This window comes from Camellia sinensis, chromosome 1 (assembly GCF_055761805.1).
Source record: "Camellia sinensis isolate YWXY chromosome 1, ASM5576180v1, whole genome shotgun sequence".
Lineage (NCBI taxonomy): Eukaryota > Viridiplantae > Streptophyta > Magnoliopsida > Ericales > Theaceae > Camellia > Camellia sinensis.
In genome coordinates this window covers 225061052-225077943 of record NC_138961.1, presented here as the reverse complement: position 1 = coordinate 225077943, position 16892 = coordinate 225061052, and the positions used below count along the sequence as shown (strand labels likewise).

Here is a 16892-nt window from a genome sequence, read left to right as displayed (position 1 = left end):
CCTGAAGGGTCCCACCATGAAGCTTTGAAAACAATCTAATACTTTGATGTAGAATTCCATTGCTAACCGAACTACTACTGTGTTTTCAATAAACTGAGTTAAAACAAATCACCACCACCGAGTTGTAATTTTGCGTCAATTCATAATTCTTCAATTTTGAGACCGAGCCAGGAATTATGCACATAGCCGAGCTATAATTGCTCTGTGCTTTCCACCGAGCTACCGAACTTGGTTCCATCATGAAACTTTGTATATATATTTATATATTTTGATTTGGGTTGGAAATTCAGTCAGTACTGCTACCTCCTGTGAAGCTCGGTCCTCCAAGCAGCTTATCACTCTTTGTTTCCACGAGCAACTTCGACTTTTTTTCATTATTTTTTTTATTTATTTATTTTTATACCGGCCCACCCACATATCTTAGCTCGACCCTCCATCTCAGGCATTCAATTGACACCAATTCTTTGTTTCCTTGGTGGGCCATGCCTTGTTCCCTCTTCATGATTATGGCATAAATATTTGATTTGCTGCCTTGTTTGTTCTTTCGGCCATGCATATGTTTGCTCAATCTGTTACTGACTTTGCACGTAAATTAATTTAAAAAATCAATCTTCTGGCCCGACTTACTTACAATGCTCAGCAAACCGAAAATTGGTCGGTTGGTCGTGCTGATGTTTTGGTTTTACACGTCATGAATCATGCTCGATTAAGCATGCCACCCACTCAGCTTGATCGTGCATGTTTGGTTATGGGACCGAACAACCCTTGTCTTATTGGTTATGTGGCCGAGCAACCCTTCTATGGCTCTATTACCGAGCAAAAATGGGTATTTAGCTCTATGACCGAGCTAGAAACGTTGCCCCTTGCCTCATAATTGAGCTACCATCAATTAGCTTTTTGCTTGTCCTACAACTAGGCTAATTTCATTCAGGTCAAAACTTGACACAATCGCACTAAGACGCGCTTTGCTTTTTCACCCTATAGATTGAACTAGGATTTGGCCAGACACCTCAAAATTATCATCTCCTGGCGTTTTTCAACTGAGCAGCCGATCTGTTCCCTTAGTAAATTTTTAACCGAGTTCTATGAGCAAATTCTGCTCTAGAGTGATCTCACCAGGAGTGATTGTTGATTTTCGTGAGAAATTTGCAATCCTATGTGACATTCATCTTGAACTAGTCAAGAAGGGGATAGAGCCTTGGGGCTGATTTGATTCGTGCAAATCACCAACTCTCTCTCTCTCTTGCTCTAGGCAAGGAGTACACCTAGTTAGACATATCACCAACTCCCTCTCTTGCTGAGCTGAGTCTGCTCTAGGCAAGAGATTCACTTGGACAAACAACCAACTTTTGTGGCCGAGCTAAATCATCTCGGCCAAAAGCCTCCAAAGTTGAACAAAACAACAACTTCTTTGGCCGAGCAAAATCATCTCGGCAAAAAGCTTTCAAAGTTGAACACAACGTCAACTTCCTTGACCGAGCTAAATCATTTCGGTCAAAAGTCTTGGAGTTGAACAAAACATCAATTTCCATGGCCGAGCTAAATCATCTCGGCCAAGAGCTTTCAAAGTTGAACACAACATCAACTTCCTTGAGAGAGCTAAATCATCTCGGTCAAAAATCTTGGAGTTGAACAAATCATCCAATCGTTTGGTCGGGCAACATCTGCTCGACCAAGCTCCGAGTTGAACAACTCATCAATTCGTTCGGCCGAGCAACATCCGCTTAGTGAAGCTCCAGGTTGAACAAATCATCAATTCGGCTTGCCGGGTAAGGTCACCTTGGCTAGGAAAGTTGAAGTTGAACAATTCAACTCATTTGGCCGAGCAACATCCGCTCACCGACTCTTCGAGCTAAGCAAGTCATCAACTTATTTGGTTAAGCAACATCCACTCGGTGGATAATTCCAAAGTTGATAAAATCTATCATCTATTATCTTGCTGAGCAAAGATCTTTTTTGGCAAAGATCAAGTCATTGAGATCAACCTTACTGCTTTCCCCCCAGACTGGGCTCCTACTTTAAACTTACACTAGCAAAGCAGTGACCCAGACTAGATGGGATGCCCCTAGACCGTGTTCACTCTTCGGTTGGAATTCTCTTTGACTGAATAAATCATCAATTTTTCACTGAAAGTTGGCGAGTAAAATCGGTTTGGTAACTTCTTGGCAAGCAAAATCAGCTTAGCTCGGCATGGAATTTCAACGTTGGCGAGCAAAGTTAGCTCGGCAACTTACACCTTGACAAGCAAAATGAATCTGGCAACGCTTCTTGGTAAGCAAAATCAGCTCGGCAACTTGCTTCTTGGTGAGTAAAATCATCTCAGCAACTTGTATCTCGGTGAGCAAAATCAGCTTGGCAGAGAACTCAAAGGTCGGCGAGCAAGGTCAACTCAATGACTTGCTTCTTGGTGAGCAAGATCAACTCGGCAAGGAAGTCCAAGGTCGGCAAGCAAGGTCCGCTCCGCGACTTGCTTCTTGGCGAGCAAGATCAGCTCGACAAGGAACTCCAAGGTCAACTAGGCGACTTGCTTCTTGACGAGCAAGATCAGCTTCGGCAAAGAATTCTAAAGTTGATTAAAACCGTCAACAAACCTCTTGCCGAGTAAAATCCATCCGACAAGGAATTCCAAAGTTAATAAAATCATCAACAAACCTCTTGCCGAGCAAAATCTATACGGCAAGGAATTTTGATCTTTCCATCAAAATGATTGCTAGTTACCCCTAGGACCGCACTAAATCTGCTTGGCGAGGTAAAAATACAACAATTCTCAAGAAAATGGTTTACTTGTTTCATTGCGCCAATGGCAAAAAGGGTTACAAAAATAGAACCAAGAACAAAACTTTAGATTGGCAGAGCTTGATGTTCTAGAAATGGATCGGCCATTTACAAACTGCGAGTTTTATGCCCCTTTTCCTCGGTCTTCTTACAGACGTCTTTCTAAAATCGAACTCCCTATATCTTTTCCGTGGTGGCTTGCATGGCCATCATCTTGTCCGACTGCGTGAACCTTTCGCACTACTCTCTTGTTCTCTACTACCGGACTTGTCGTCACGGTAGCTGCGGCTATATCGTCTTCGACTCGGATGTGCTCATTAATGCGTTGCGTGAGCAAGTCCATGGTCGATGGTTGATTCATTGTGAACGAGTCTCTCAGTCGATGTCCAACTAGAAGAGCGCATTTATACTGAGTGATTGCAAGGTTGGTTGGGCAATCAAGGATCTCGTTGAAAGTCTCCCAATACTTAGCGTTATACGCCGTCAAAGAGTCGTCTGGCTCCATCTTTACTCTCAAGAGATAGTCAATTTCCTTGGGTGTTTTGGAGTTTGTCTTAAATCTGGTGACAAATGCCTCTACCAACTGTTGCCATCCCTTTATGCTCTCTTCCGGAAGCCTTTCGAACCATTTTAGGCCCAGTTCTCCTAAGCTTGCTGGGAATATGAGGCACATCAAAGCGTCATTGCGCTGATGTCCAGCCATTACTTGTCAGTAATAACTCACGTGCATGTACGGATCCGTCTTGCTGTCGTACAATGTGAACTTAGGCTGGTGGAATCCGGCAGGGAGTGGTGTAGTCTCGATTTCTGGAGACATCTTTACTCTCAAGAAATGGTCAATTTCCTTGGGTGTTTTGGCGTTTGTCTTAAATCTGGTAACAAATGCCTCTGCCAACTGTTGTCATCCCTTTATGCTCTCCTCCGGAAGCCTTTCGAACCATTTTAGGCCCAGTTCTTCTAAGCTTGCTGGGAATATGAGGCACATCAAAGCGTCATTGCGCCGATGTCCAGCCATTACTTGCCGGTAATGACTCACGTGCATGTACGGATCCGTCTTACCGTCGTACAACGTGAACTTAGGCAGGTAGAATCCAGCAGGGAGTGGTGTACTCTCGATTTCTAGAGACAGCAGTATAGTTGTAAGTCTCGCCAACTCTTTGTCCACAAGCGCTGAGGCCACTACTCTAGGTGCCAGCATTGCCACTTCCTCACTACAACGGATTTGGGAGCTTAGCCTCTGCAATGCCGGCAATCTCTGAGTCTCCCTACGGCGAGCCCTCTCCTCCAACACATCCCTTAGGTCTCCCAAATGGGCGAAAAAAGAGTATCGCGATGTCAACGATGGACGTGAGGGACAGCAAGTGCTGTCGTGAGTGTGAGACTTGCCCACCTGTGGGTCGGAGTCCCCGACCCCATAGCTTCTGGTGATAGAGAGAGAGTGCGTCCTTTCTTGGTGGCGACTGCCAGAGCAAGGAGACGGGGTGCGCTCACTGAGGCTGCCCTCTCCAGCAACACCTTTCCCCCTGATCTGGCATTTCAGCACCTCCATTTCAGCCGCCATCTTGCGAATGAGGACGTCCTGGTCTTCGAGTTTGTGCTCCAAGTGCTGTGCATGCGACTTCCCCCGCCGTCGACGGCCCTCCGGACTCTTCGAGCGATCAGTACTCCTTGCGCGTTTGTCTCGCGCACCTCTCAAAGAGGTCTCTAGGCCCGCCATGGCTAGAATAGCAGGGGGGCCTTCTCTCCGTTGAACAGAGTCTGGCGTAACACCATCGACGATGGACAGTGGAGTTTCATTGTTGTTAGCCATGGAAACGATCGAAAAAACTTAAAGAGCAAGGTTTGTGTATCAAGTCTTCCCACAGACGACGCCAATTGTACGGGGACGAAATATCCTCCGTTCTCCGTACTCCTTAAACTCAAGCTTCACGTAACGACGTCTGACCTGGAAACAGAGAAACGGTGAGCTGCCCGACGGGGTGTTGCCGGATAGTCCCTCTGACGATCAAGTTAGACCACTTGAAGAAGAAGAGAGCACTTTTTAGAGAGAGAGAGAGGGTTGTTCAGGTTGCTTACCTCCAACGTCCTCCATTCCTCCTTTTTCTAGGCTGGCCATCAACCTCAGGGGTTCTGCACACACTACTTCTGTTGTCCTCATCTGGACGAGCGGTTATACTGCCCTCTCTATTCCTTACACGTATACGCGTCAATACCGCCAAACAACAATGGCCAAACTGCTAAACGGTATTGACGCACACCATTGGCGGGTTTCTCCTCTCGCACTCCAATTGGACCTAACAATTTCCACCGAGCTAGGCATAGCCCGGTCAGTTCCAGTCCCAATTCCGGCCGACCATCATGGTCGAGCTCAAAAACTAGCTCGATTCGCCCAACTCCATTCGTTTCCGCTGACCTTGTTCGGCCTCAGACCGTTGCTTCACCCAGCTCGGCTTAGTCCGGTTGAAGGCATGATCATAGATAGAGGTGTGCGCGTATGGCGGGTGGCGGATTGATGAAAGTGTCACTAGAATTTGCCATTTTCCTTATCAAAAACCGACGGTTCGGTTGGCAAATAATGGTGGATTTGCCTTGGCGGTTCGGGTGGATTGGCGGTTTATAAAAAATATAATTCAAATTACAAAACTTAAATCAAAGAGTAAAAAAAAGACGAGAGATACCGTGATGTTAAGCATCTTGCGAAACTTTCTTCTGATGCAGTAAGTGTAGCAACAACATGATAATATCAATGACTATGCAATCAGTTCATTACAAGCATCTATGGAAGCTGCAATGATCAAATACAATACATAAAATTAATATCATTCAGGGGTTTACAATATATTGAAAATGTTTACTGTTGAAAAGTATTTAGATTGAAAAGTGAGCTGATGCAAGTTTGCAACATGGCCACAAAAAAAAAAAAAAGATTGAAAAGTGAATTGGAATCCAACTTTATTTTGGATTACTGACATCTTGAATTCCCCTCGAGCAATAATGTAATACTATATTCTAAGGTATAGAACAGCAAGCAAACTTAAGTAAAAAAGAATTTTTAGAATCTTATAAAACATGATTTAATAGAGGTGCAGGTCGGTGCGGGTCGATGCGGTTTGGAAGAAAAATAGAAACCGACGGATTGATAAAAGTGTCACTAGAATTTGTCATTTTTCTTACCAAAAACCGGCGGTTCGATTGGCAAATAATAACGAATTTGCCTTGGCGGTGCGGCTCGGTGCGGTTTTGATAGTTTCGGCGGTTTCGGCGATATTATGAACACCCCTAATCATAGATGCCTTGGTTCAATATCTGAGATCAATAGAGAGCTCAGTCCAACTCCCAGACCTTGGACCGGCTCAATTGAATCAATCCAGGACCTCGGCCAAGACCACACTCAACTGAACCAGCCCGGTTGCATAACCCAAAGACATCTCAAGTCATCACTTAGCTCGGCCCGCCTACTCAGTGCAAATTCCCCTCCCAAATTACTAGAAGAAGAATCCGAGAGACATTGATGGTGGTTGGCAAAATCAAAGTATACTACACATTAATATTCTATGATTAGAGGTGACTCAATTATCAAGCCACTAAAATTGTTGTCACAAGAAAATTTTAAAACAATCTTACTGTTCAAGGTCTCAATTTTTCAAAAACTTAAATAGATAAGGCATGAATTTAATATTTATTAGTCTAAAACTTCCAAAAAATATTGAGCTCAACATGGGTATACCCATAAAGAAAGATGGCAAGTCATCAAATCAATGAAAAGGACAGTGCTGCAGTTTCAAACTTGAATTTCAGAATTTGTAAAAGAAACAAGTGTGATGGTTCGGTGTTGTTCAAGAATCAAATAATTTGAACCAAAATTTAAAATTTTAGATATTAACTTGGGCTTGTGTTCCAAATAACTTGGCCCTTAAATGAGCAGGCAGCAGCCAAATTAATCAATTTACTTTGGGCTGGATTTGTGAATTATAGTTCAGGCCCTAGTCAAGGCCGTCCTCCGTACGGCCCGGCCCGACGCCATGTCCACCTTTCAACACCTCAGCTTCAACGCATACACTCCAGTCTGAGGGGTGACTTTCTTCAAGTCTGCAACCCTCATCGTCTCTCTCTCTATCTCTCTCTATCTCTCCTGACAATGGCGAATCTCTGCATCACTTCTCTCATCTTTCTCTCATTTCTCCCAATCATCTGCCTTTCCTTCTCTCCCGAAAACCCTACCGATCGGCGCATCCTAGTCTTGCTCGACGACTTTGCTCTCAAGTCCTCGCACTCGATCTTCTTCAAAGCTCTTCAGAATCGCGGATTCGAGCTCGATTTCAAGCTCGCCGACGATCGGCAGATCAATTTGCAGAGATACGGCCAGTACATGTACGATGGACTCGTTCTGTTCGCGCCGAATACTGAGCGTAAGTTTCTAGGTTATTATTATTCAGCACCTGGTGTTGATAGTTTAGCATTTTTTCTGATAAAGCGGTTGAGATTTGTGGAATTGATTTCAGGTTTTGGAGGATCGCTGGATTTGGCTGATGTGTTGGACTTTGTTGATTCGGGTCATGATTTGATTCTCTCGGCTGATGTCAATGCTTCTGATTTGAACCGGAACATTGCCGCTGAGTGTGGAGTTGATTTTGATGAGGTCAGTGTGGACTCAACTCCATTTGTTGTTATTTTGTTTTTAGTTTTTTTTAGGTGAAATGTATGTGTTATGCAATAATTTTTGTCAATTTTCTGGAATGTTGCTTTACAATTCATTATTGCTTATTCTGGATTACTTGCTTCACTACTTTACACTTGTGACCACAACCTCATCTTTAGCCTCTTGTCCAATTGAACATTTTCAATTAATTTTATACTTGTATTGTCTGATTGCCAGTCACATCTGTTTATTACCCAACTCAATACCGTTAAGCAATCTCGCCACACCTTTATTATCAAATTTTACGTCTCTTAATTGCTCATCGTACAGTTGCAACTTCTTTTCTCTCCTCTTAGTCTTCTTAATATATCGGGTTCTTCCCAGTTGATGTTTGGACGAACTACAAAGATACGTTGTTGGAAAATGTTAGAAGTATTTAAAAGGGTACCATATATTTAGTGGTTGCTACTGTTAATGGAAAAATAAATTAGGCAAGGTAAGTTCAATACAACTGAAATCACTTGCTAAAATACCTTCAACAACATCAGTTTTTATATTGTCCATCTCCATTCACCTAAACATTACAAATAAAAATACGTAAAATTAAAATTCTAAACAGTTTAAAGTACATTTGACTCCTTAACGTAATTTTGCATTATTTTCTACTAACAGTAGAAGCCACTAAATATATGGCACCCTTCTGAATACTTCTAACATTTTCCAACAGCGTGTCTTTGTAGTCCGTCCAAACATCAACTGGGAAGAATCGGTCCACAACTTAATGTTCAGGTGAATGAAGGTGGACGATATAAAAACTAGTGTGTTGTTGAAGCTGTTTCAGCAAGTGATTTCAGTTGATTGAACTTGCCTTGCCTAATTTATTTTCGCAGTTGTGGTTGAGATACAAACAAAAGAGTATTCTTTGCTAATATGGCATCTGTTGTAGCTTGAAGTAAAATGGATATAAACAATTCATTGTTGCTTATTCTAGATTTTTCCACAATTTGGAAACTGTGAAAGTTTTGCTGCTTTTGTGTGTGTGTGTGTGTGTGTGTGGAGATTTCTCTGCTTTGTATAGTTGTGTCCTTCATGGAGGTAAAGAGTTTGCTAGCAATGGTTCCAACTTATTTGTGGCGATGAAATCAACCTCAAGGAACAGTATTGTAATACTGACAAATAATTGGAGTGACCTTTTCAGGTTTGCTATAAATAGTAGCCTATTGATATCTTCTTCGTTAGGGATGCATTTTTTTAAAGTAATGGGTATCTATTTATATATCAAAATAGCACCGGCGAGATTCCACTTGAATACTTAGGATTTGCAAAAGGTACAAAGCAACCTATGCCATCAATACATCAATCTACTCTAATGATTGTACAAAGTCAAAAAAAATTGATTCAATGATGATATGACATCACCCAAAAACCAACTATACAAAATAGACAAAATAAAATATGTTTTTTTTTTCTAATCTACAAATGATCCACATCAAAGTTAAGGGAACCAAAAGAAATGGGGTCTATTTCACATCAGTCATATTTTTCATGTTTTCGGAAACAAAAACAATAAAAAGTTTAAAAACACTTATTGTTTTAATTTTTTTGCAAAAACATTTTTCAAGAATTCAAAAACATGAGTTTCCTAGAAAGTGAGTTGTTTTAAGAAAATTTTATTGGAGACAGTTTTCAGAACAAGTTCTCCGTTTTCCAGAAAATGAAAATGATCCCATGCGGGTCCTTGCTCCCCCCCCCCCCCCCCCCTCCCCTTCCCAGCCACCCAAGCTTCCCTCCTAGAATAAAACAAACCCCACACATTTCGAGGGATGCAATGACAGCTAGATTTTCTGGATTTACTTCACAGGAAATCAGCTTATCAACTTTTGTAGTTGCAACTAAAATCCCACGGCAATTTCCTAGATTCCTCTCTAGTCCTGGTCTCCTCATGGTACATTTGAAGGGGAAAAACTTTTTATGATATCCCTTATGTAAAAGATGATCTTACTAACAAATCTGTCGCAAGAATCAGGAGATGATAAGGAAATTGCATTGAGAAGGAACTCAAATTAAATCACTTTCTTTCCATCTCCTTTCCTTATTCTTCCTTGGCATCAACTGTGAATGGTAAGGAATTTTTCTCATCCACATGTCCTTTCTATGTATTTGAATATCGCTCTACGTTTTCTTTCTATCAATTTGAATACATACCAATGAAATCGCTTGCATCTTCATTTAGCACCCCTCTTTTAAGTCGGAGAGATAAAATATTTTCCCTACCTCCTTGGTCAAATATGTCAATCACTGCCCACTTTTAAATTTTCTTTTACGTTGGGTAGCTTTTTACTCATGAGGAAATGGATTGGCCTATTGGGTAGTAGTAGATTTATATATCATGCATTCTATGAAATACCATTTTTTGTTTGTTTTCTCATAATTAATGTGAAGTATTTGTGTTAGATGTTTGATACTTGGGTTTGGGTATGGAATATGTATCCAACATCCGCAGTTGGATATTTACCCAGCAAGCATATCCAGTTAGCCAAGTTTATTATATAACTATGTGTGAAATTCATGTTAATGCATGAAATGCTCTATGTCATCTTTTCTTGTTGGCATAGAAGATGTTTGAGGAATGGTAATAGGAAGGCTTGAGGTGTGGCTCTGTTATGCATTGTGCGATGCATTTGGAGAGAGATGAATTGTAGATCTTTTGAGGAGAACGAATGCTTCATGTATGCTTTGAAATAAATGGCGTTAGCATCGTCTTTTTGGCCAAGAGAATATTTTCCCTTTTCGTTATATTGTTTTGTAGATTTTTTTTGGTGATTTGAATATAACTGTAGATATATTGGAGGTTCTTGATATAGATGTTCATTTTGCCTTTTGTATATTCCATGTGTACATTGACTCATTACTCAATGTGAAATGAGTCATTACAACCTGACTTATTCAATTGTCTGTTTTTCTGTGAATGATTAATTCTAGTGTTTTCCTTTTGTCATTCATTTCTTATTCATCGTATCATTGAATGTTCTCTTCTTGTTTTGGGTTCTCATAAGTTTATTTAACAATATAGGATCCCTCTGCCATGGTTATCGATCACACTAACTATGCTGTCTCTGACACCGAGGGAGATCATACAATGATTGCCTCAGATGATTTTGTTCAGTCTGATGTGATGTTGGGAAGTGCAAAAATGGAGGTCAGCTTGATAATCAACTATAATAGTTTGGTTTAATTTGTATTACTGTACTCTCTCTCTCTCTCTCTCTCTCTCTCTCTCTCTCTCTCTCTCTCTCTCTCAATGGACTACTGCTCTTTAGAATATTTGAAGCCTTATCTAAAATTTTCAAGGTCATGTATCTAGTTGCTGTTGGTGGTGTACATATCTATCGCAGTTTGTATTTTGATATTACCGTTTTCATAATAATTTATCTTTCTATTCATTACTTTCTTTTTTTATGTTTTTCAACTTAAACATCTAAAGTCAATAAATCAATGCTTGCATTTCTGATAGATTCTATATTCAATGAAACAGGCCCCTGTACTTTTCAAAGGGATTGGCCATTCATTAAATTCTGCCAATAACTTGGTAAGGTTAAAGGTCTTTTTGTTTGTCTTTTGCTTTATCTAGTTTTATTTCCTAGTTAGAAGCATGCACATAGAGTGACTCAAAGTGTTCGGTGGATTTGTGTTGAGGAATTCACTTTTGTGATATCTTATGTAATTTGTAGGCTATGAAAGTTCTTGAAGCCTCTCCTTCTGCATATTCTGCTAATCCAAAATCCAAGTTGTCAAATCCTCCGTCCCTTACCGGATCTGCTATATCATTGGTTTCAGTTGTGCAGGTCATTTCTTGTTGTTTTTTTTCTTTCTGCCTTGGAGTTTGTTTAAGCGATCTCTGTAATGCTTTTTGCCTATATCTGCCGATCAAAAAATGCTATATGCCTATATCTTAACATTTTTAGTTAATTTCTTGTGAAATATTTCTGGAAAAAAAATTATATTGGCAGGGATGTCTGAACTGCATATTCTTTAACATTTGTTTTGGGTGCTTTGACCATCTAATATTTATTTGCCCATAACTGAATTAAGTAATTCATGAATGGTTTGCATTTGCATTAATCATTTCCTGCACCAATTTCTTTTTTATGTGGTTTCACTTTGGAACTTTAACTATAGTTGACAAAGGTCGAAGTCTTTTTATTTTTTATTTTTCTTTCACTATTTTAAATGAATAAATGCTTACTTTTTGGTTGAGATCTACCAAACTTATAGTTAAATCATATTTGTTGACAACGGTCCAAGTCTTTGTTTGGATATTTTAAGTGGATAAATGCTAACTTTTTGTATTGAGATCTACCAAACTTGAATCATATTTGTTAAAAATTCTTATATGGTGCAGGCTAGAAATAATGCACGGATTATGATCGCTGGCTCTTTAGATATGTTCAGTAATCGGTTTGTATCGTTGTGCACTTAATCTGAACTTTGGAAGTTTCTCAGGATATTTGATCTCATTATTTAACGTTTGTCCTTTATGTGATTCAGATTGTTCAAATCAGGTGTGCAGAAGGCTGGGAGCTCAAATAAGTGAGTAATCCTCTGGTCAATCTTCATTCAGTACTTCTACATGCCAGCTTATTATCCAACTTGTTCTCTGACTTACAATCTAATGGTCCACATTTGTCTGTGTACATCCAAAACATGCATAAAAATGAATAGATGAGACAAAAGTTAAATGCATTAAAGAAGCGTTGAACAGTACCACTCATGAATGTGCTTGTGTCTGTGTGTAAGAGAGAGAGATCGAGATAGATCAGATGTGGTGCCCTGTACTGCCATAGTTTTTGAACACTTAAAAGTGGATTGTCCATTGCAAATTCATCTGTACTTGGTGATCTTTCCTTTGTATTCTTCTACTGTGGTATTGTTCCTTTTGGTTGGTCAATTGCCATACATCTAGAGTCGACCATTCATCCTGTATTTTAATTGGTATTTGAATAACTAAAAAAGTAGAAGAAACTTATCTTAAGTGGTGGTTCCATCAAAGTGTACAAAGTACCCAACCTTGGGCCTTTAGGCACAACCTCAAAGAGTGGCTGTCCTTATACTTGAACCACATTCTGCTGCCAGATGCTTGATTCCTTAACCTTTACTATTATATCAAGCGCTTTACCCTCAAGATATGGACACTCCAAAATTAGGTCTAAAGTGATTGTGCCATTGTTACATAGAGGTGTGGAAGTGGAAGAGTTATGTGTGGCCTACTAGATACCTATATTATATAATTTTCTTTGTTCCTTGGGAAATGACCTAAAATCAATGATTATTACTACATTAGAGTTATCAGCAGAAAATAAGGTCGTGATTCAATGTTGTGTTTGGTCCCAAGGGATACCAAATTCATAAAATCGTCTTCCAAAAGCTCATGATACAAGTGTCAATGTGGATAGTGGATTTATGCTTTTTTAAAAGAGTTCTATGATCCTTCATAATTGTGGAGGGTTTCACATGAAAGACCCCCAAACTTATTCATCAATGGTTTAGGAAATTTCTACAGAAAACTGGGTATTGTTAAGGAAGAAGGATGATTTTATTTTTTCAAAATATAACTCAAGGGGAATTATTTCTTTGTTTTGGATTAATGGGATGAGATATCTATATATATATTTTCGTAAGTCAAATTATGTGTCGTTTTTTCTTTTTTTCTTTTTTTTTTTTTTTTTTTTTTTGAGTTACTACAACATTCTGGGACTCCTCTAGCATCATCTGCTAGTTGGATGGAAATACAGGGGGGTGCAATATATAGAACATTCTAGGACTAGGACTAGGACTCCTCTAGCATCATCTGCTAGTTGGATGGAAATAAAAAAGTGGGGGAGAATACACGAAAACTAAACACTCTTTGATTTGTTAGAATATCCGCACAGCTATTGGCTTCTCTGTAGATATGATGAAAAGTCACCACACCAAAACTTTAAGCAAAGAACACTCTTTGATTTGCTAGAATATCTGCACAGCTATTGGCTTCTCTGTAGATATGATGAAAAGTCACCACACCCTACCTTCTCAACAGGTACCTGCAGTCAATTATAAAATTTGTGAGGTGGTAATTTTCTGTGTTAGACCCAGAAATGAGTTGTTTTAAGAGCACTGCATCAGTTTCCGCTTCCAAATTCATTATGTTGTTGTCAAGGGCTAGCTTGAGCCCATCCCTCATGGCCCAAAACTCAGCCATGATGCTTGAGCAAATACCAATGTTTCTAGTAAAACCACAAATCCATCGGCCCATATGATCTTGAATTAAACAACCAGCAAAGGCCTGTCCTGGATTCCCTTTAGATGCTCCGTCCGTGTTGAGCTTGAAGGAGCCCAAACTAGGGGTTGTCCAGCTAACAGTAATGGGAGGAGTTTGGGTTTTGTTGGGACAGTGGTTGGCTATCAACTGCCATTCAACAGTCTGAGCTACCGCCCTAGAAGGAGTGAGTAAAGGAGGGTGGTTTGGGTCAAAAGTGCAAGTGCTTCTGTTCTTCCATATGTACCAACAAGAGATGGGGAAAAGGATAGACCAGGGTACTGTTGAAAGATTATGACAGTGGGATGAACAATTGGAATTAACCCAGCTGATAAGGTCGACTGAGAAAGAGGCTAGAACAGAACTAGGGATGTCTGAAGCCTCCCAAAATTTTTTAGCTTCCAAGCCTTCCATATGTCCTTGTTTTTATCTATTTGTTATTGGAAATAGTTTATAGATTTAACGGTGTTTTGCTGAAGACCAAAGAATCTGATGTAAATGTAAATTGTGACAGGTACGAAAAATCGGGTAATGAGCAGTTTGTGACTGAACTTAGCAAATGGGTCTTCCATGAAAGGGGTCATCTGAAGGTGAGGAACAAACTTGCCTGATATCTGGTTATCTTTGTATCTGATTACGACTGTATATTTTATCAACTTTGGCCAAGTTAAGACTTAAAGCTTTAAGGGATAAAAATGCTACTAGAAAAGGATGTTCTCATAAGATTTTTCAAACTTCCACATGTTTATGATGTATTGCACCCTCTGTTGGTGTGTAGTATTAAGGCCTCGTTTGGGAACAGGCTAATTAAGTAACTTTTTGGCTATTTGGCTAAAAAGGTAGGTAAAAAAAACTTGTATGTTTGGGATGACTTTTTGGCTAATTACGAAAAGATGTGCAAAAAGTAGAGAGAAAAGAGAATCTTTGACTTTTTGGTATGAGTTGTTGGCTTTTTGGCTAATTTAGTAACTTTTTGGCTAATTGGCTAAAATAGCCTCTTGCCAAACGAGGCCTAACTTGTATTCTTGATCTTCAGGCTGTTAATGTCAGACATCACAAAGTTGGGGAAACAGATGAGCCTGCAATTTATAGGATTAATGATGACCTGGTAATGCCACCTCTTATTCATTATGTCAAGATTTGGTTGCTGTGAGATTAAATTACAAATAATGGAAGTTTTGTCGCCACATTCTTACAAATGTGAATATTTTGCAGGAATACTCTGTTGAGATTTTTGAGTGGTCTGGAACAAATTGGGAACCATACGTGTCTAATGATGTTCAAGTGCAGTTCTACATGATGAGCCCTTATGTGTTGAAAACCTTATCAACCAATCAAAAGGTAGTTACCAAGGCCACCACTGCATGTTATCTTAAAATCTTATGTTTTATTAACATCTCATTTCATATACACATAAATATTCCTGATATTGCAGGGGCTGTACTATACTTCGTTTAAGGTGCCAGATGTCTATGGGGTTTTCCAGTTCAAGGTTGAGTATCACAGGCTTGGATACACTAGCTTATCTCTTGCAAAACAGGTAAGCTTACCAGGTTAATCCTTCTTCCTGCTTAAGTAGGCATTTTGGTTCAAATCGCTCAGATGGTTGTTCTTCTGGATTGATTTAAATTTGGTTTGATATGTAATTATGTGACGCTATCAGGTTTTTGCAGCTATTGGAAAATGCTTTTACTCATGCTGGAGTATTCTAATGCTCATGAAGGAGTATCGGTTTTATAAATTAAAGAAACTTATTTCTTCATCTACCTATAAATAAAAAGACATTTTGCATATGGTTTGCTGTGACCAACCATATAAAAGGAAGTACATATGAGTAATGTCTAACTCTTTGGTTCTTTTTGCTGACAGAAGCATGTAGATTAGTGCTGTATATAATGACTGCCTTGTTGAATGCTCACATTGGGAAGAGTCACTTCTGTAAAGTATTGTGAATTTTGAATTGCAGATTCCAGTACGGCCCTTCAGACACAACGAATATGAAAGATTTATAACGACTGCTTTCCCTTATTATGGAGCTTCATTTTCTACGGTATACCCTTTCTGTCTTTCTCTTCTTATTGGTGTCTGATTCTTAATGAATATGTACTTACACAAATAATTTAATGGTTCAGATGGCCGGGTTTTTCATCTTCAGCTTCATATACCTATACAGCAAGTAAAACCTTCCATTTGGAGAGAGTACTTCACTGACGTTGAGGTAGTTAGGCTTGTTTTGTCGTTATTTTTGGAAACAAAAGGGAGGGATTTAGACAGTTTTCCCCTCCAGAAATGTTGCTTACGATAGATGCAGTCGGTCAGGTCAAAATTTAACTGTACCAGTTGTTATCTGTAGATCTTTCATATGCCCTGCATGAATCAGAATTTTTTTTTCATATGAATTGCTGGTTGTTCACAAAAAAAAAAAAAAAAAAAAAAAGAACGTTGGAATATGTTGGTAGGATGTTGAGAAGGAAACAGCAGCGAGGCAACGAATGCTTGCAGCGGTCCTGGTATGACTATTTTAAGAGTAGGCATATAGCCATAACAACACATCCCAACTCGATACATTTAAGCCTTTTTCTTCACACTAATTTTCATATTTTCTGCGGATTCTAAAGTACCAATTTAATAAGGAATTTAATTAAAAAAATTTCATAATAAAACTTTAATGCATTAAGGATAATCACAAAAAATTTTTATTAAAAAGTTCAACACTATTGTTAAAATATACGGAAATTTAGTCAGAATCTCTTTATAATAAGATTTTAATGGATTAAGGATGAGCATAAAAAAAATTTCTTAAAAAGTCTAATGCATATCATTATTATTAAAATATTAAATTTAAAATAATATAATTTTTTTATGTAGATATCAGTTTTTAATAAAATTAGTATTTTTAAAATTCTCTAATCAAGATTTATTAAATAAAATTTATGTTGACAATGAAATTTTTTATTAAAAAAAAAATTAATGTTGAAATTGATATAAACAGTAACATGTTATTATGTTTGATAGCAACATGTTACTCTGGTTCAGTAACATTTTACTCTGGCAATGTTGTCTAAAGAGAAAAAATTATGCTATCCTTGTTTAATTATGTGTCTTCTCCTTAGTAGGTTTATAAAGCAAAATAAGTAGGATTGTTCTTTTCACCAAACAAGGGTCTAATGGAGGAATTTTGGC

The 16892-nt window shown here is 38.9% G+C and overlaps 2 protein-coding genes across 4 annotated transcripts; one reads left to right on the top strand and one right to left on the bottom strand.

The window, feature by feature from the left end:
• Positions 1–2923: 2923 nt before the first annotated feature.
• Positions 2924–3478, bottom strand: LOC145822628 (uncharacterized). Its single transcript, XM_082920131.1, has one exon. It carries the CDS (start codon positions 3476–3478, stop codon positions 2924–2926), a length of 555 nt encoding a protein of 184 aa, XP_082776257.1.
• A 3086-nt stretch (positions 3479–6564) lies between these two features.
• Positions 6565–16108, top strand: DGL1 (dolichyl-diphosphooligosaccharide-protein glycosyltransferase 48kDa subunit family protein). 3 transcript variants are annotated; one of them, XM_082896894.1, is made up of 13 exons: positions 6565–7184; positions 7278–7414; positions 10488–10613; positions 10950–11003; positions 11146–11259; positions 11817–11872; positions 11963–12004; positions 14224–14299; positions 14746–14817; positions 14925–15050; positions 15145–15249; positions 15676–15759; positions 15842–16108. In XM_082896894.1, the coding sequence occupies exons 1-13, from the start codon at positions 6914–6916 to the stop codon at positions 15887–15889; spliced, it is 1311 nt and encodes a 436-aa protein (XP_082753020.1). In that variant the 5' UTR covers positions 6565–6913; the 3' UTR covers positions 15890–16108. The 3 variants fall into 3 exon arrangements, with proteins under 3 accessions (XP_082753020.1, XP_082753025.1, XP_082753023.1); XM_082896899.1 differs by having other exon boundaries at positions 15145–15262; XM_082896897.1 differs by lacking the exon at positions 15842–16108 and having other exon boundaries at positions 15145–15262; positions 15579–15705.
• The last annotated feature ends 784 nt before the right edge of the window (positions 16109–16892 follow it).